Source organism: Nerophis lumbriciformis, linkage group LG13, assembly GCF_033978685.3.
Source record: "Nerophis lumbriciformis linkage group LG13, RoL_Nlum_v2.1, whole genome shotgun sequence".
Classification (NCBI taxonomy): domain Eukaryota; kingdom Metazoa; phylum Chordata; class Actinopteri; order Syngnathiformes; family Syngnathidae; genus Nerophis; species Nerophis lumbriciformis.
This window is the reverse complement of record NC_084560.2, coordinates 14,437,712-14,459,071: the sequence shown is the minus strand read 5'-3', so window position 1 is coordinate 14,459,071 and position 21,360 is coordinate 14,437,712. Positions and strand designations below refer to the sequence as shown.

Here is a 21,360-nt window from a genome sequence, read left to right as displayed (position 1 = left end):
TCATCCGTTCCAATATTTTCTTGTCATCGACGACACGTGACAAAATAAGGTGAGGCCTGTCAAACAGACAATGGATGTTATGTACAAGATTTGTTAGGAATAGGACGATCAAACTCGCAGTCCAATCGTCTGGTAGTATTTCCCCCGCCCCCGTTGTGCTCCTTCCATTGGTTAACGTACAGATACATTTTGACATCCTCTATTTCACAGGTGTCAAAGTGGTCTTCATTGAGGGCCATGTTGCCGTTTTGGCTGCCCTCGACGCAAATCCCATAGGGGTGATGAAAGGATGGTCAGCGCCTGAGAGCTGCAGCCTTCCACCACGACCCCGCACTCCCTTCCCTCTGTTGCTAGACATCTCCAGATGTATGTTGTAATTAGGGATGTCCGATATCATCCTACCGATATTATCGGCCGATAAATGCATTAAAATGTAATATCGGAAATTATCGGTATCGTTTTTTTTATTATCTGTATCGTTTTTTTTTTGTTTTTTTTTTATTAAATCAACATAAAAAAAACACGAGATACATTTACAATTAGTGCACCAACCCAAAAAACCTCCCTCCCACAAAAGGGTTGTTTCTTTCTGTTATTAATATTCTGGTTCCTACATTATATATCAATATATATCAATACAGTCTGCAAGGGATACAGTCCGTAAGCACACATGATTGTGCGTGCTGCTGGTCCACTAATAGTACTAACCTTTAACAGTTAATTTTTTACTCATTTTCATTACTTACTAGGTTCTATGTAGCTGTTTTTATATTGTTTTACTTTCTTTTTTATTCAAGAAAATGTTTTTAATTTATTTATCTTATTTTATAATTTTTTTTAAAAAGTACCTTATCTTCACCATACCTGGTTGTCCAAATTAGGCATAATAATGTGTTAATTCCACGACTGCATATATCGGTTGATATCGGTATCGGTATTGGTAATTAAAGAGTTAGACAATATCAGAATATCGGATATTGGACGAAGTGGCTGGGGAGAGGGAAGTCTGGGCTTCCCTGCTTAGGCTGCTGCCTCCGCGACCCGACCTCGGATAAGCGGAAGAAGATGGATGGATGGATTCTTACATTCACTGTTACAAGCGGCCCTCTGAGGGCAGCCATGACTGCCATGTGGCCCTCCATGAAAACAAGTTCTACATAAAGGAATGTGCAGTCTCCTAACGCTTACATTGCTGTTTTTGAAGTCATTTCCTGAGTGCGTGTCTGACTTCCTTTTCCTGCTTTCTGCACTATGCAGTCCAAAAGGCATGACTGGCAAATTCCACTTATGTAACAAATATGACTGACTCATGATTAAAGCGGTCAAAATGAACGTGTTAACTGATGTGATTAATCACAAAAAATGATCGCCTTCATCATAAACAAACTTAGATTAATCACACAATTTATTTTGACGCTCTGCGATGAGGTGGCGACTTGTCCAGCGTGTACCCCGCCTTCGGCCCGAGTGCAGTTGGGATAGGCTCCAGCACCCCGCGCGACCCAGAGACGGACAAGCGGTAGAAAATGGATGGAATTATTTTGACAGTAGAAGTCATTAATGGTCAGTGATGAGATCAATGTATTTATCGCTACAAAAACGAGTGTGGAGACTGCGCCTGGCAAATTTCCCTCCAAAATACATCCTAAAACAGGGGTAGGGAACCTGTGGCTCTTTTGATGACTGCATCTGGCTCTCAGATAAATCTTAGCTGACATTGCTTAACACGATAAGTAACGAATAATTCCGCTGGTAATCACAGTGTTAAAAATAACGTTCAGAATTAAAAACATTCTCATGCATTTTAATCCATCCATCCGTTTTCTAGCGCACCTGTTCAAGAAGTCGCATTAATGGTAAGAAATATTTTATTTATTTTTGGTTAGCTTCAGAATAACAATGTTATTAAAAAGAATAAGAGACTTATTATACTCTAAAAATGTTAGTCTTCGTTAAAAATGCACGCATTTAGTTGTATTCAGTGTTAAAAAATATTGGTAACACTTTAGTATGGGGAACATATTCTCAGTAACAAAGACTTAACAAAGAGTTATTTGGACACCAGGGGAACATATAAGGGTTAGGGTTAGGGTTACTAATAAGCAATAATTCTGAGGTTATTGAGGGAATACTTTTAGTTAATGGCTTACTGGTTGTATAATAAGGCCATGCAGAATAAGGCATTAATAAGTACTTAAAGGCATACTGAAACCCACTACTACCGACCACGCAGTCTGATAGTTTATATATCAATGATGAAATCTTAACATTGCCAATACGGCCGGGTTAGCTTACTAAAGTGCAATTTTAAATTTTGCGCAAAATATCCTGCTGAAAACGTCTCGGTATGATGACGTCAGCGCGTGACGTCACGGATTGTGGAGGACATTTTGGGACAGCATGGTGGCCAGCTATTAAGTCGTCTGTTTTCATCACAAAATTCCACAGTTTTCTGGACATCTGTGTTGGTGAATCTTTTGCAATTTGTTCAATGAACGATGGAGACAGCAAAGAAGAAAGCTGTAGGTGGGAAGCGGTGTATTGCGGCCGGCTGCGGCAGCAACACAAACACAGCCGGTGTTTCATTGTTTACATTCCCGGAAGATGACAGTCAAGCTTTACCATTGGCCTGTGGAGAACTGGGACAACAGAGACTCTTACCAGGAGGACTTTGAGTTGGATGCGCAGACATGGTACCGTGAGTACGCATGCAGCTGCGGCTTCCAAACATTTGATCGCTTGCCCGTACGTGCATGTCACGTACGTAACTTTGGGGACTTTGGGGAAATATATGTGCTGTATGAACTTTGGGGAGGTGAACGGTACTTTGGGCTGTGGGATTGAGTGTGTTGTGCAGGTGTTTGAGTTGTATTGGCGGGTTATATGGACGGGAGGGGGGAGGTGTTTGTTATGCGGGATTAATTTGTGGCATATTAAATATAAGCCTGGTTGTGTCGTGGCTAATAGAGTATATATGTATGTCTTGTGTTTATTTACTGTTTTAGTCATTCCCAGCTGAATATCAGGTCCCACCCGCCTTTCACAGCATCTTCCCTATCTGAATCGCTCCCACTTCACTCTCACTTTCCTCATCCACGAATCTTTCATCATCGCTCAAATTAATGGGGAAATCGTCGCTTTCTCGATCCGAATCGCTCTCGCTGCTGGTGGCCATGATTGTAAACAATGTACGGATGTGAGGAGCTCCACAGCCTGTGACGTCACGCTACTCGTCTGCTACTTCCGGTACAGGCAAGGCTTTTTTATCAGCGACCAAAAGTTGTGAACTTTATCGTCGATGTTCTCTACTAAATCCTTTCTGCAAAAATATGGCAATATCGCGAAATGATCAAGTATGACACATAGAATGGACCTGCTATCCCCGTTTAAATAAGAAAATCGCATTTCAGTAGGCCTTTAATAATGACTAATTAAGAGCCAATATCTTACTAATTTGCATGTTAATAAGCAACTAATTAATGGTGAATATATTCCCCATACTAAAGTGTTACCAAAATATTATATGGCTCTCACGGAAATACATTTTAAAATATTTGGCTTTCATGGCTCTCTCAGCCAAAAAAGTTCCCGACCCCTGTCCTAAAAGATCTTTAGATAAAACTGTTACCAAATGCTGTGCATTCAAATAAAACATTTTAAAATGTTCTTGAATGACATTCTGACAAAATTGCATTTGGGTACAAATATAGGGACTTTTTCCCCCCAGAAAATGTGAATGATGCTAGTGAGTAATCATTCAGCATTATTAATTCAAAGTCCAAAATGTCATTAATCTGATGAATTAAATATTCATTTGGCAGCCCGACTTGTTATTTACTCCACCTGGCATGTCACATGACCAACAAATGGAATCTCAGCATTTCTGGTGAGTACAGTGGATAATAAAACACAAACTGTTCAAGCTTAAGAAAAAAGTCTTGCCTCCACAAAGACGTCGAGGCCGGCGCCTCCACACTGTCCCAACTCCAACGCTCTGAGGAGGGCGTCTTCATCGATGATGCCGCCGCGTGCACAGTTGACTACTTTCACTCCTCTCTTGCACTTAGCAAAGGTTTCATCGTTTAGTAGACCTTGGACAGACAAATAATAATAGTCAAAACAATTCAATTCCAATTGATTAATTTGGTGTACAATCGCTCCTCGCCACTTTGTGCCTGGCAGCTTCACCACATTTGAGCCTTTTAAATGACACATTTTTAGAGAATATTCTACAAAATGTTGCCCTAAATCAGAGCTGGGCAAATATTTTGACTTGGGAGCCACATTGAGAGAAAAAACGTGTCTGTGGGGCCAAGGTGTATGTGTGTATGAATGATTATATACACATTTAGCTGTAACGTACAGTATGTGTGTTTGGCTCCCTTTTTTTTTCAGGAACACTAACACCAAAAGTCACAATGTCCCATAAAGTTTGGAATGGATTAAGCAAAGAAGTTAAACATTGTACTTGATATGATCCAATTGTTCAAAGGAATAGTGCTTACAAAGTACAAAGAAGAAGAATTATGAGTAGAGATGTCCGATGATATCGGCCTGCCGATTTTATCGGCCGATAAATGCTTTAGAATGTAATATCGGAAATTATCGGTATCCTTTTTTTTTATTATCGGTATCGTTTTTTTAATTTTTTTAATAAATCAACATAAAAAACACAAGACAATTAGTACACCAACCCAAAAAACCTCCCTCCCCCATTCACACAAAAGGGTTGTTTCTTTCTGTTATTAATATTCTGGTTCCTAAATTATATATCAATATATATCAATACAGTCTGCAAGGGATACAGTCCGTAAGCACACATGATTGTGCGTGCTGCTGCTCCACTAATACAGTGTTTTTCAACCTTTTTTGAGCCAAGGCACATTTTTAGTGTTGAAAAAATGCGGAGGCACACCACCAGCAGAAATCATTAAAAAAACGAGTTGACAGTAAAGAGTCGTTGTCGCAATTGTTGGATATGACTTTAAACTATAACCAAGCATGCATCACTATAGCTCTTGTCTCAAAATAGGTGTACTGTCACCACCTGTCACATCACACCCTGACTTATTTGGAGTTGTTTGCTGTTTTCCTGTGTGTAGTGTTTTACTTCTTGTCTTACGCTCCTATTTTGGTGGCTTTTTCTCTTTTTTTTGGTGCTTTCCTGTAGCAGTTTCATGTCTTCCTTTGAGCGATATTTCCCGCATCTACTTTGTTTTAGCAATCAAGAATATTTCAGTTGTTTTTATCCTTCTTTGTGGGGACATTGTTGATTGTCATGTCATGTTTGGATGTACTTTGTGGACGCTGTCTTTGCTCCGCAGTAAGTCTCTGCTGTCGTCCAGCATTCTGTTTTTGTTTACTTTGTAGCCAGTTCAGTTTTAGTTTCGTTCTGCATAGCCTTCCCTAAGCTTCAATGTCTTTTCTTAGGGGCACTCACCTTTTGTTTATTTTTGGTTTAAGCATTAGACACCTTTTTACCTGCACACTGCCTCCCGCTGTTTCCGACATCTACAAAGCAATTAGCTAGCGGCTGCCACCTACTGATATGGAAGAGTATTACACGGTTACTCTGCCGAGCTCTAGATAGCACAGACACTCAACAACAACACATCATTTGCAGACTATAATTACTGGTTTGTAAAAAATATTTTTAACCCAAATCGGTGAAATTAGATAATCTCCCACGGCACACCAGACTGTATCTCACAGCACACTGGTTTGCCGCGGCTCAGTGGTTGAAAAACACTGCACTAATAGTACTAACCTTTAACTGTTAATTTTACTAATTTTCATTAATTACTAGTTTCTATGTAACTGTTTTTATACTGTTTTACTTTCTTTTTGTATCAAGAAAATGTTTTTAATGTATTTATCTTATTTTTTTAATTTTTTTTAAGTACCTTATCTTCACCATACCTGGTTGTCCAAATTAGGCATAATAATGTGTTAATTCCACGACTGTATATATTGGTATCGGTTGATATCGGTATCAGTAATTAAGGGTTTGGTCAATATCGGAAACATCGGATATCGGCAAAAAGCCATTATCGGACATCCCTAATTATGAGAAATACTTTCAACTTTATTGAAAATAACATTCTTCATCTCAGTATGTTAATAATGACTGACTTCATTATATATTACAAAACGGTTGTATTACTCGTTCATGGATGTCATTTTACTATAAAAAAGTCAGTAAATGAATGCACCGGTATGTATTTGTGAACGCTCTGATGTTCCAAATAAGTGTTTGATGAGTATTCCTCAACTTTATCAGTATTTATTGCCACCTTTCCCAACTTCTTTGTCACTTGTTGCTGGCATCAAATTCTAAAGTTAATGATTATTTGCAAAAAAAAAAGTTTGAACATCAAATATGTTGTCTTTGTAGCATATTCAATTGAATATGGGTTGAAAATGATTTGCAAATCATTGTATTCCGTTTATATTTACATCTAACACAATTTCCTAACTCATATGGAAACGGGGTTTGTACATTGAGGAACTCGAGAAAGCGGTACAAGTGACTCACCCACAGTGGAGGGCATCAATGGAGTGTGGACAGTGATGTAGTCACACAGGGGCCAAAGCTGCTCCAAAGACATCTGCTGGACCCCCCAGCTGGCCGACACCTCGGGTGGAGTAATTGGATCGTAGCCGATAGTCTGATAGGAAACATATTTGCAAGTGAATATTCCAGAACGTACTGTACCATGTGACGTGCAGGCCAACCTTCATGCCAAACGACTGCATTCTGTGGGCCACTTCCTTCCCGATTCTTCCCAGTCCGACTATCCCGAGCACTTTGCCATAAATCTCCCTGCCCATAAACTGCAATATTTGAAAATTAGACAATGAACCCTGCCTAGTAGAACAAAAGCCACACAGAGCCAAGCGTCACATCTCATCACGGACAATGAAGCCGACCATGCGACTGTAATCTCTTGGCGGGCTCACCTTTTTGCGATCCCAGTTGCCAGCTCTCATCGACATTGCAGCTTGAGGCACATTTCTGCAAGCGAACACACGTTAGTAAACACTTGCACTGCAAAAACTGAAATCTAAGTACAAACCCTGTTTCCATATGAGTTGGGAAATTGTGTTAGATGTAAATATAAACGGAATACAATGATTTGCAAATCATTTTCAACCCATATTCAGTTGAATATGCTACAAAGACAACATATTTGATGTTCAAACTGATAAACATTTTTTTTTCAAATAATCATTAACTTTAGAATTTGATGCCAGTCACACGTGACAAAGAAGTTGGGAAAGGTGGCAATAAATACTGATAAAGTTGAGGAATGCTCAGCAAACACTTATTTGGAACATCCCGCAGGTGTGCAGGCTAATTGGGAACAGGTGGGTGCCATGATTGGGTATAAAAGTAGATTCCATGAAATGCTCAGTCATTCACAAACAAGGATGGGGCGAGGGTCACCACTTTGTCAACAAATGCGTGAGCAAATTGTTGAACAGTTTAAGAAAAACCTTTCTCAACCAGCTATTGCAAGGAATATCATCAAAGGGTTCAGAAAATCTGGAGAAATCACTGCACATAAGCAGCTAAGCCCGTGACCTTTGATCCCTCATGCTGTACTGCATCAACAAGCGACATCAGTGTGTAAAGGATATCACCACATGGGCTCAGGAACACTTCAGAAACCCACTGTCAGTAACTACAGTTGGTCGCTACATCTGTAAGTGCAAGTTAAAACTCTCCTATGCAAGGCGAAAACCGTTTATCAACAACACCCGGAAACGCCATCGGCTTCGCTGGGCCTGAGCTCATCTAAGATGGACTGATACAAAGTGGAAAAGTGTTCTGTGGTCTGACGAGTCCACATTTCATATTGTTTTTGGAAACTGTAGACGTCATGTCCTCCGGACCAAAGAGGAAAAGAACCATCCGGATTGTTATAGGCGAGCCAGCATCTGTGATGGTATGGGGGTGTATTAGTGCCCAAGACATGGGTAATTTACACATCTGTGAAGGCGCCATTAATGCTGAAAGGTACATACAGGTTTTGGAGCAACATATGTTGTCATCCAAGCAACGTTACCATGGACGCCCCTGCTTATTTCAGCAAGACAATGCCAAGCCACGTGTTACATCAACGGGGCTTCATAGTAAAAGAGTGCGGGTACGAGACTGGCCTGCCTGTAGTCCAGACCTGTCTCCCATTGAAAATGTGTGGCGCATTATGAAGCCTAAAATACCACAACGGAGTCCCCCGGACTGTTGAACAACTTAAGCTGTACATCAAGCAAGAATGGGAAAGAATTCCACCTCAGAAGCTTAAAAAATGTGTCTCCTCAGTTCCCAAATGTTTACTGAGTGTTGTTAAAAGGAAAGGCCATGTAACACAGTGGTGAACATGCCCTTTCCCAACTACTTTGGCACGTGTTGCAGCCATGAAATTCTAAGTTAGTTATTATTTGCAAAAAAAATTAAAGTTTATGAGTTTGAACATCAAATATGTTGTCTTTGTAGTGCATTCAATTGAATATGGTTTGAAAAGGATTTGCAAATCATTGTATTCCATTCATATTTACATCCAACACAATTTCCCAACTCATATGGAAACGGGGTTTGTAAGATGAAATATCTCAAATAAGGGTGATATTTGTTTATTTTCTGTCTGATAAGATAATTCTTCTCACTAAGCAGATTTTATGTTAGAGCCTTTTACTTGTTTTAAGTGTTTTGGTCCTAAATGATCTCAGTAAGATATTACAGCTTGTTGCTGAGATTTGATGACCTATATTGAGTAAAACATGCTTGAAACTAGAATATCAACTGTTGCAAAGCTGTGTCATCAACACTCACAAGTATACAACTACTTTTTTAAAGTAACCATTTCTTATTTCAAGCATGAAATAAAAAATCATGACTTTGACACAATTGTGTCTCATAGTTAAAACAGATGACAGCCAAATGGACTTTGCTGTTTTATTTTCAATGAAAGAAGAGAAAATAGGTACTCATATAATAGTACAGTTGGCACAGTACAGTAAACTGACAGTTAATATTGAAAGATTTAACATGTGACAATTCTAACAATTTTGAACAGAAATAGTTCATGCACATTCAAGATTCAAGATTCAACATGCTTTATTGTTGTCCATTCTTTAACATGTAAAAGACACATAAGAACTGAAATTTCATTTTAGGCACAGTACCACTAAGAGCAGACATACGTTACAAGGGGACAAGACGGGACCGCCAACGGATCAGCCACTTACGGCGCTCCTTAAAAAAGGTAGGAGTCTGGACCCTCAGGTGGGGTCCAGACTGAGTCCGAGAAAAAAACCTCACATAGCATGTCACACATAAACATGATACATGTAATCACAACAACTCGCAACAGGGGGGGGGGGTTTGGGGCCCTGGAGACCGGCTGCCGCTATAAAGCTCTACTCAGCCATCCACAACCCTGGAGGAATTAAGCAGTGGTGAAGGCATTCAGATTAATTATTCAAAATTACAATTAAAACATTTTTGGCCGGGGGCCGGGCTGTATATATGCGCACTAATTGACTGAAAGAGCACGCACTTGGCGCGATGATGTCATGTTATCGATGGAAAAATGCATTTTTAGACAATATGATTTGCCTGAGCGGCTAGTAGACCCAGAGAGCAACGTTCCCTCTAAGGTGCGCACCTGCGCAATTGCGCACTGCTCACGCGTCCTCTGCGCACAGCAAATCTATGCCGTGCAAAAAATCAAATCCCACTCAACAAAATAAACAAATTGTTTGTTTTGTATGATTTTGCAATGCAACTGGGAGTAACAGGTGACGAAAGGCGGCCACAACAGATAAAACAATGTTTGTCAACACTTAAATTATTCTAACGTCTGTGGAGACACTTTAAGGAGGACAGGAATTCCATCGGTCCCTTTATTTAGCGAAATTGTCTGTCGGCCATAACCACACCAAAACAATGTGTAAAATACTTTTATCTAGCAAAACTGGTCGTTGTCTACCGTACAAACCAAGCCAAAAGCAACTCTTTGTCATCTGTTATATGAACAGCAGCCGCTTGCTCTCTCTCTCTCCTGCACCAACACATACACTATGGCAGGGGTCACCAAAGCGGTGCCCGTGGGCACCAGGTCGCCCGTAAGGACCAGATGAGTCGCCTGCTGGCCTGTTCTAAAAATAGCTCAAATAGCAGCACTTAGCAGTGAGTTGCCTCTATTTTTAAAATTGTATTTACTTACTCGCAAGCTGGTACGGAGACCCTAAAGGGACATGGGGGAATTTGTTTTTTTAGATATGTATCTCGTGCGCACAAGAAACTTTTTATAAAAAAAAAAATATTAAATTTTTTTTTATTATTATTATTATTATTTATTTATTTTTATAAAAAGTTTCTCGTGGGTACGAGAAACTTTCTCATGGGCACGAGAAATGCGTGCGCGTGGTTTGAGGTGTGTGTTAAAATGGCAGTTTAGGAGTTAATTTGGCTGTATTTCCAACTAGGACTTTCCCCCATGTGTGTTGTGGCAAAATGTGAATGCCTGATTACTAGGTGTGAGACAAACACTTTATCTTCCTGGTTTATTGTAACGCTACGTGTTTGACATTATTTAAGACTTCATCGTGCCTGGAAAAGGACAGTTTTCCTCTTCTGTGGCTGTGGGGGGTGGGCGTGGCTTGCGGACCTGCAGCGAAGCGGGGTGTGCCAGTTAGCCCCATGTTGATGTAATAAAACTTATTTCTTGTTTGGAAGATACACACACAATTGTAACTGTTATTTCTTCCTGCACATAATAAATATGTACAACGTGTTTGGATGTATTCATTTATGTAAAATTGTCATTAAATGTAATATTGCCTGACAAAAAGTGATTCGACGTATTATAAATGATAAATAAATGGGTTGTACTTGTATAGCGCTTTTCTACCTTCAAGGTACTCAAAGCGCTTTGACACTACTTCCACATTTACCCATTCACACACACATTCACACACTGATGGAGGGAGCTGCCATGCAAGGCGCTAACCAGCACCCATCAGGAGCAAGGGTGAAGTGTCTTGCTCAGGACACAACGGACATGACGAGGTTGGTTCTAGGTGGGGATTGAACCAGGGACCCTCGGGTTGCGCACGGCCACTCTTCCACTGCGCCACGCCGTCCCTATTATCGCATATTTACACACGCGCATTTGACTAGAATACCCTTATGAGCATTACATATATCAACATCAAGTACCTACTTTTTAGAGCAAATATCTACCCAAATGGCCACTTTGTTGCTGCCAAAAATGTATTTCTAGTAATATTTTGACACATCTTATCTCTGCATATCCTACTAGAATACTCTTATTAGCATTACATATACTGTATATAAATCAAGTACCTACTGTACTGTTTACTTGTAGAAATTACCCTTTTTGGAGCAAATATCTACCCATATAATTTATATGTGTATATACAGTATATAGAGAGAGAGATAAGATGAGTCAAAATATTACGAGAAATACATTTTTGGCAGCAACAAAGTGGCCATTTGGGTAGATATTTGCTCTAAAAAGGGTATTTCAACAAGTAAACAGTACGAGAAAGTTTCTCGTGGCCACGAGAAAGTGTCTCGTGCGCACAAGAACTTTTTATTAAAATAAAAAAAAAATAAAACCTTTTTTTTAATTTTTTTAAAAAAAAAAAAGTTTCTCGTGCGCACAAGGTAGTTTCTCGTGCGCAAGAGATACATGTCTAAAAAAAAAAAAATTGCCCATGTCCCTTTAGGGCAGTGGTCCCCAACCACCGGGCCGCGGCCCGGTACAGTTTCGCGGACCGATTGGTACCGAGACGCACAAGAGAAAAAAAAAAAGAAAAAAAAAAAAAGTTTTTTTTTTTTTTTTAATCAACATAAAAACACAATATATACACTATATATCAATGTATATCAATACAGTGTGCAGGGATACAGTCCGTAAGCACACTTGATTGTATTTCTTTATATATATATAAAAAAAAAAAAAAAAAAATCACCCCCCCAAATTTTTAAGCGTTGACCGGTCCGCAGCTACAAAAAGGTTGGGGACCACTGCTTTAGGGGATCCGTAAGCTGGTCTCGCTTTACTCGACATTTTTAATTCTAAGAGAGACAAAACTCAAATAGAATTTGAAAATCCAAGAAAATATTTTAAAGACTTGGTCTTCCATCCATCCATCCATCCATCTTCTTCCGCTTATCCGAGGTCGGGTCGCGGGGGCAGCAGCCTAAGCAGGGAAGCCCAGACTTCCCTCTCCCTAGCCACTTCGTCCAGCTCTTCCCGGGGGATCCCGAGGCGTTCCCATGCCAGCCGGGAGACATAGTCTTCCCAACGTGTCCTGGGTCTTCCCCGTGGCCTCCTACCAGTTGGACGTGCCCTAAACACCTCCTTAGGGAGGTGTTCGGGTGGAATCCTGACCAGATGCCCGAACCACCTCATCTGGCTCCTCTCCATGTGGAGGAGCAGCGGCTTTACTTTGAGCTCCCCCCGGATGACAGAGCTTCTCACCCTATCTCTAAGGGAGAGACCCGCCACCCGGCGGAGGAAACTCATGTGGGCCGCTTGTACCCGTGATCTTGTCCTTTCGGTCATAACCCAAAGCTCATGACCATAGGTGAGGATGGGAACGTAGATCGACCGGTAAATTGAGAGCTTTGCCTTTGGTCTTTCACTTGTTTAAATAAATTAATTTTTTTTTTTTACTTTGCTTCTTATAACTTTAAGAAAGACAATTTTAGAGAAAAAATACAACCTTAAAAATGATTTTAGGATTTTTAAACACATATACCTTTTTTACCTTTTAAATTCCTTCCTCTTCTTTCCTGACAATTTTGCAACGTTTTTTTGTCACTTTTGGGTGAAATCAAAGAGTTCATGCAGTCCAGGGGTGAGGACACCGTGCATTTTTAAAACGGACATTACTGGAAAACTGAACAGTTTGAACTGTGAGCTGCAAGGCAAAGGTAAAACTGTCGCCGATATGATAAGTGCTTTAAATGCATTTCAAGCTAAGATGAACCTTTTCTCTGTGCATTTACAGAGAAAAAAAGTGCTGCACTTTCCCTCTGTGCAGATGGTGCTGAAAGACAATGCTTCTGCATCTGAGGTAGGGATGTCCCGATCCAGGTTTTTGCACTTCCGATCTGATACCGATATTGTTTTTGCACTTCCGATCCGATACCGATACTGACCAATACCGATACTGACCGATAATGGCCTATCCGAGCATGTATTAAAGTTTAAAGTTATTTAGCCTACTTAGTTGTCAGAATCATGTTGAAAAGGGTTTTAGTACTCTTGATAACAACTAACCAGCTGAATTAGGTGAGTTTGAATAATACACAATGGTTGGTAACAAGAAACTGACCTGTTTATTCAAGGATAAACACAAAATAGACAAAATTATACATGACAAACAGAAATGGCATCATTGAAACAAGGGCTGAGCGATATGGCCTTTTTTTTAATATTGCGATATTTTAAGGCCATATTGCGATACACGATATATATCTCGATATTTTGCCTTAGCCTTGAATGAACACTTGATGCATATAATCACAGCAGTATGATGATTCTATGTGTTTTGATTGATTGATTGAGACTTTTATTAGTAGGTTGCACAGTGAAGTACATATTCCGTACAATTGACCACTAAATGGTAACACCCGAATAAGTTTTTCAATTTGTTTAAGTCGGGGTCCACTTAAATTGATTCATGATCAGATATATACTATCAGATATATACTATCATCATAATACAGCCATCACACAAGATAATCACATTGAATTATTTACATTATTTATAATCCAGGGTGTGGAGGGGGGCGCCTGATGTAAGTGTCAAAAAGACAGCCAAAAGAGTTTGATATGAGAATAAATCTAAAGTTAAAATATAGGGTAGAAATGCACCCATTTGCAGGAAATGTAGTCTTGATTTTCAACATTTTCTTTCAAGGCTTGCATGTCTACATTAAAACATTCTTCTTCATACTGCATTAATATATGCTACTTTTAAACTTTCATGCAGAGAAGGAAATCACAACTAAACAAATCACTAATTTTTTCATACGGTGTTGATCTGGAAATTTTTGCCTCGGCATTTTGATGGTGTGGGCGTGTGGCACCGAACGGAGATAAGCGTCTCGACAGACGTCACAATATTTGAACAATGATGACGAAAACTGTTTTCTCTGTCGTGTCCGTGTGTCGAAAATTGTTATGCGCTTATTTTTTTATTTGATTTTGTGCGTGGCATATAATTGCTATGCGCAGAGGACGTTTAAACAGTGCGCGCACCTTAGAGGGAGCGTTGCTCGCACGGCTGCGCTAGCATCACAGCTAACGTTAGCCATGCCGCTACCTCTCTGCTCGGGGAGGACGTATACGTATGTGACGTATGACGTGACAGTATGTGACGTATGACGTGACAGTATGTGACGTGTGTAAGAAGGTGCGCTTTCTGTCTGTGAGAAGCACAGACACAGAAAAGAGTGAGAAGAGCCTGTCGTGTAATGCCAGCAGCTAAAAGCAACTGCGTGAGAATCCACAGACCTGTGGATGTGTTGAAGGTGTGCTGGAAAATGCGGAACGGAACTTAGGGAGCAGCAGAAAAGTGGAATGTACTATTTAAATCTGTGCGTTGGAAAACACACAGATTTTTTTTAACTGGATCTGGATCGGCATTTTCCCATGCCTTGCCGACACGCATTTTTTTTGCAAATATCGGCGGGCGATCCGATCCAAATATCGGATCGGGACATCCCTAATCTGAGGCTTTTGACAAAGTTGCAGAAAAGTACTATCAGGTCATAAACAGAGTTGGGCAAGAGTTTGAGAACAGGTTTTGTGACCTGGATCAGCTGGAGCCATGTGTGTTGTTCATTTCTATTCCTTTCATGAACGCATATCGCATATCATGCATTGCTGAGCAGTTAAGTGCAACATTCAGCCTGGATACTGAACAGGTGGAGATTGAAATTGTAACACTGCAAAATGACCTCCACCTCAAAGCCCACCAGGTTGCATCAAACTTGTGGTGCCTTGTTGACACAGAAAAGTACAGTGGTGTATGCGCCATACTTGCCAACCTTGAGACCTCCGATTTCGGGAGGTGGGGGAGGGGGTGGGGGTGGGCGTGGTCGGGGGTGTGGCTAAAAGGGTAGGAGTATATTTACAGCTAGAATTCACCAAGTCAAGTATTTCATATATATATATACATATATATATATATATATATATATATAACAAATACTTGACGATCAGTGAAATCTAGCTATATATACATATAAACATTTTATTATATATATATATATATATATATATATATATATATATATATATATATATATAAAAAATACTTGAATTTCAGTGTTCATTTATTTACACATATACACACACATACCACTCATCTACTCATTGTTGAGTTAAGGGTTGAATTGTCCATCCTTGTTCTATTCTCTGTCACTATTTTTCTAACCATTCTGAACTCTGATGATGCATTGATGTGTGGCACGCACAAAAGTGCTTTCATCAAATGCACTAGATGGCAGTATTGTCCTGTTTAAGAGTGTCACAACATTGCTGTTTACGGCAGACGAACTGCTTTACGGTATATAAAAACGTGACTGCTGTTGTTGTGTGTTGTTGCCGCGCTGGGAGGACGTTAATGAAACTGCCTAACAATAAACCCACATAAGAAACCAAGAAATCGCCCTCCATCATTCTACAGTTATAACGTGATTGGGCAGGTATGCTGGTTATATTGTGGGTTAGCGGACTCAGGTCCTCATGGACCGGAGTCCGCCTGAATTTCGGGAGAAAATTTGTCCCGGGAGGTTTTCTGGAGAGGCGCTGAATTTCGGGAGTCTCCCGGAAAATCCGGGAGGGTTGGCAAGTATGGTATGCGCAGCAGCTATGAAGGTTGCAAGCCTGTTTGGTTCAACTTATCTTTGTGAATCAGCCTTTTCTGACATGAACTTCATCAAGAACAAACACAGAACACGCCTCACTGATGCACGTCTGCAAGACTCACTCAGAGTTGCAGTGTCAAGTTACACACCAGAGTACAACACACTAGTTAACAGCATGCAATGCCAGGCTTCCCACCAACTGACAAAGAAACAGATAACAGATTTGGTGTCCAGTTCAAATTGTGACATGATTTATTTAAAAATTTGAGAGTTGACTTTTGTATTTTAGATGAGTTATTATTTGTACAGTGGCTAGCTAGTTAAAATGGGATATTGTGATTTCACAAGACTGTCTTAGAAGTGATCATTTGAAAATGTTCAATTTGAAAAATGTGCACTTAGAGAAAATATAAAAATTAAGTGTTGCATATTGATATTTATCCGTTTCTATATATATTTATTGTGAGAAATCATTAAGATGACCAGTGTTTCCACAAAGATAAATATAATTAATTATTAATAATAACATAGAGTTAAAGATAAATTGAGCAAATTGGCTATTTCTGGCAATTTATCTAAGTGTGTATCAAACTGGTAGCCCTTCGCATTAATCAGTACCCAAGAAGTAGCTCTTGGTTTCAAAAAGGTTGGTGACCCCTGCACTATGGCAATTAGCCACTGGTGCGTTTATGGCCACACAAAAAGTTGGACAACTCCAACACTACACGTCGTTTTACTATGACTCCTCAATCAGTGTGCTTATTGTACTGTCATTTGTTAAGAATGTTATTTTTTGGATATTAATCATGAAATGATGTTACAGGACTACATAATTGCTAATAAAAACATTTTTATTTTTCGGACAGAAAGTTAATTAACACTTCATCTCATGCAACATGTGAATGTTTTAAGGGGAACAAAATGTGATCTCTGAAAGGGGTACACAATCTTTCCAAAGCAGGCCCCCCATCCAGCCATAAAATACTATAGTGTAGTGATTTTCAACCACTGTGCCGCGGTGTGTGAGATACAGTCTGGTGTGCCGTGGGAGATTATCTAATTTCACCTATTTGGGTTAAAAATATTTTTTGCAAACCAGTAATTATAGTCTGCAAATGATGTGTTGTTGTTGAGTGTCGGTGCTGTCTAGAGCTCGGCAGAGTAACCGTGTAATACTCTTCCATATCAGTAGGTGGCAGCCGGTGGCTAATTGCTTTGTAGATGTCGGCAACAGCGGGAGGCAGGGTGCAGGTAAAAAGGTGTCTAATGCTTGAACCAAAAATGAATAAAAAGGTGAGTGCCTTCAAAAGGATTTGAAGCTTAGGTAAGGCAATGCAGGACAAAACTAAAACTGAACTGGCTACAAAGTAAACAAAAACAGAATACTGGACGACAGCAAAGACTTACTGCGGAGCAACGACGGCGTCCACAATGTACATCCGAACATGACATGACAATCAACAATGTCCCAACATATTCTTGATCATTAAAACAAAGTAGATGTGGGAAATATCGCTCAAGGGAGACATGAAACTGCTACAGGAAAATACCAAAAAAAGAGAAAAAGCCACCAAAATAGGAGCGCAAGACAATAAGTAAAACACTACACACAGGAAAACAGCAAAAAAAGTCCAAATAAGTCAGGGCGTGATGTGACAGGTGGTGACAGTACACCTACTTTGAGACAAGAGCTATAGTGACGCATGCTTGGTTATGCTTTAAAGTCATATCCAACAATTGCGACAACGACTTTTTACTGTCAACCTAGTTTCGTTTTTTAATTATTTCCGCTGGTGGTGTGCCTCCGGATTTTTTCAACGCAAAAAAATGTGCCTTCGCTCAAAAAAGGTTGAAAAATACTGCTTTAGTGCATAGCTGATTTAAAAAAAAAAAACAATATCTAAGTGGGCCAAATCACATATATTAGAAAATAATCTCTTGATATTGACTAGTCACTTGATTATAATACGAAGACATTTAAATTGTTATGTCAGGTTTGAGACAAATGTGCAGCTGGTATGGCCACAGTGTGCACGTCTGTATTCCACTGAATGCTCAGGGTATTTGTGCATTTGCTCACACATGAAAAATTAGAGGGAACATGAGAGTAACAAGCGGTTGCCTTGTTGCCTTTCCATTAAGAACAATAAATTACTTTTTAGTGTAAGTTTGCTGGTTTCAAGAAATGTAATGCCGAGCGCATATCATTATGTCAAGATAATGGCACTAGCGTTTACTTAATTTAAGAATATTTTTCAACATATTGAGCAATATGGTCTCTTTTTTTGTTTGTTTCTACCAAGAAAAGTGCACTTGTTATTAGTGAGAATATTTTAAGGTATTTTTGGGTTCATTGAAGTTAGCTCATTTTTACTTGTTTTGGAAAGTCTTGACAAACCAAATTTTCTTGTTCTATTGGCAGATAATTCTGCTTAGTTCAAATAAAATACTCCTCATTTTTTGTATTTTTTTGTCTTGTTTTTCAACACTGACTTTTTGCAGTGTGGAGACACACGTTAGTAAACGGCCACGGACAATCTGGACGAGTGTACGGACACTTGGGTTGTGAAAACAATAGTATGGTGTCAAGATCAACTTGCCTTGACAGGCTCATCAGGAGAGTGCAGGTCAGTTCGGCTGCACTGATGGTGTTGCCGCTGGGCGTGCTGCACCACACATTAGGTTAGCTGCTATTGACAGTACAATCCCATGTTGCACCAATCATGCACCCTTACTTCATGACTATTACCCCCATTTTGGTGGCGGCCTCCACGTCCACGTTGTCCACACCGGTCCCGGCTCTCCCGATGATTTTAAGATTGGCGGCCGCGTTGATGACGTCGGCCGTCACCTTGGTAGCGGATCGCACCACCAGGCCGTCGTAGTCCTGAGATGTTGAGAGAGCAAACATGTAAATGCATGGCTGGGTCATCAATGTGGCAAACACACCTGCACAAGGCACTTAAGCACCACCGTGGAAGACTTTTACTAAGTGTAGTACTTCTATAAATGCTTGTTTGCACCCAAGTACCTGCACAGCCATCTGTTTATTAACAACCAACACCATGCCTCAACTACACTTTAAATTAGTGCTGTCAAACTATTTTTATGTATAGTAGAAGCTGCACAAAACTTCCTCTATATTGTCTTCCATTATAGTGCTGTAAATGCACCAATACTTTTGATACACACACACACACACACACACACACACACACACACACACACACACACACACACACACACACACACACACACACACACACACACACACACACACACACACACACACAAACACAAACACACACACACACACACACACACACACACACACACACACATTCACACATATACAAACCCCGTTTCCAGATGAGCTGGGAAATTGTGTTAGATGTAAATATAAACGGAATACAATGAGTTGCAAATCCTTTTCAACCCATATTCAGTTGAATGCACTACAAAGACAAGATATTTGATGTTCAAACTCATAAACTTTATTTTTTTTTGCAAATAATTAACTTAGAATTTCATGGCTGCAACACGTGCCAAAGTAGTTGGGAAAGGGCATGTTCACCACTGTGTTACATGGCCTTTCCTTTTAACAACACTCAGTAAACGTTTGGGAACTGAGGAGACACATTTTTTAAGCTTCTCAGGTGGAATTCTTCAGGCGGTACTGCATCAAAAAACAATATCGACGTGTAAAGGATATCACCACATGGACTCAGTAACACTTCAGAAAACCACTGTCAGTAACTACAGTTGGTCGCTACATCTGTAAGTGCAAGTTAAAACTCTACTCAGTGGCCTAGTGGTTAGAGTGTCCGCCCTGAGATCGGTAGGTTGTGAGTTCAAACCCCGGCCGAGTCATACCAAAGACTATAAAAATGGGACCCATTACCTTCCTGATTGGCACTCAGCATCAAGGGTTGGAATTGGGGTTTAAATCACCAAAAATGATTCCCGGGCGCGGCACCGCTGCTGCCCACTGCTCCCCTCACCTCCCAGGGGGTGAACAAGGGGATGGGTCAAATGCAGAGGACAAATTTCACCACACCTAGTGTGTGCGTGATAATCATTGGTACTTTAACTTTAACTATGCAAAGCCAAAGCCATTTCTCAACAACACCCAGAAACGCTGCCGGCATCGTTGGGCCCAAGCTAATCTAAGATGGACAAGGCATGGGTAATTTACACTTCTGTGAAGGCACCATTAATGCTGAAAGGTACGTACAGGTTTTGGAGCAACATATGTCGCCATCCAAGCAACGTTATCATGGACGCCCCTGCTTATTTCAGCAAGACAATGCCAAGCCACGTGTTACATCAACGTGGCTTCATAGTAAAAGAGTGCGGGTACTAGACTGGCCTGCCTGTAGTCCAGACATTGAAAATGTGTGGTGCAATATGAAGGCTAAAATATCACAAGGGAGACTGTTGAACAACTTAAGCTGTACATCAAGCTAGAATGGGAAAGAATTCCACTTCAAAAATGTGTCTCCTCAGTTCCCAAACCTTTACTGAGTGTTGTTAAAAGGAAAGGCCATGTAACACAGTGGTAAAAATGCCTTTTTTTTGCAATGTGTTGCTGCCATTCAATTCTAAGTTCATGATTATTTGCAACAACAAAAAAGTATTAAAAATCTTGTCTTTGCAGTCTATTCAATTGAATATAAGTTGAAAAGGATTTGCAAATCATTGTATTCTCTTTTTATTTACCATTTACACAACCTGACAACTTCACTGCTTTTGGCTTTTTGTCGTTTAATCCCCTGGTTCAGATACATGACAAAGTCTAAATATTGGACATTATATAGAAAAAAAGTGTGTGACGGTCACGTGGTTCTGGCTGCTAGAAAGTGATGGGCTGCATTGCATCATCCAGTCAAGGCAGGGGGCGGGGCTTATACTCACAAATCACACTTGAAGAGCGACAACTCAAACCCACTATTTCACCTACAATGCGGTTAAATAAGTGGATTAACTTTGACTACATATGATACAAAAATGCGCCGAAAGGGAGAAAAGAGGCGGTGGAAGGCGAGTAAAGATGGGAGTTACGCAATGCAGACTTCATGCCGATCTTACCTTGATCTCCGCGATCAAGTCCTCCTTCCTCATGTTCTGCTTCTCCGTTACTCGGATGCCATTTTCTTCCAAGATGTTCCTGCAGCGAGGGTCCACGCTCTCGCTGATGAGGACGCTGCGGATGCAGATGGGCGCCATGTCGACGTGGTTGCCTCCTGCGTGATGAATGAGCGAGTGAGTCGTGATGGCCGCACGTTGCCAGGCTCGTACTTCTGGGGGCGGGCGGATCGACACAGGCGTCGACCCCCGAGGGGGTATCACAGCAATAGCAGTGTGGAGACGTCGATATTTGTTAATTCTTCCAAGTTGAATATTACACACAAATATAAGATCTGGGTATTTGTGTTTGTTTT

The 21,360-nt window shown here is 40.3% G+C and overlaps 1 protein-coding gene across 1 annotated transcript in view; it reads right to left on the bottom strand.

Moving 5' to 3' along the window:
- phgdh (phosphoglycerate dehydrogenase) overlaps window positions 1-21,244 on the bottom strand; it is a 30,006-nt gene extending 8,762 nt beyond the window's left edge. The window contains exons 1-7 of the mRNA XM_061971660.2: window positions 21,008-21,244; window positions 18,655-18,806; window positions 18,520-18,585; window positions 6,961-7,015; window positions 6,736-6,834; window positions 6,536-6,668; window positions 3,943-4,091 (exon numbers count right to left, since the gene is read on the bottom strand). Of these exons, the coding sequence (XP_061827644.1) occupies window positions 3,943-4,091; window positions 6,536-6,668; window positions 6,736-6,834; window positions 6,961-7,015; window positions 18,520-18,585; window positions 18,655-18,806; window positions 21,008-21,145 (792 nt within the window). The 5' untranslated portion in view covers window positions 21,146-21,244. The remainder of the gene's footprint in view (window positions 1-3,942; window positions 4,092-6,535; window positions 6,669-6,735; window positions 6,835-6,960; window positions 7,016-18,519; window positions 18,586-18,654; window positions 18,807-21,007) is intronic.
- Window positions 21,245-21,360: the final 116 nt, after the last annotated feature.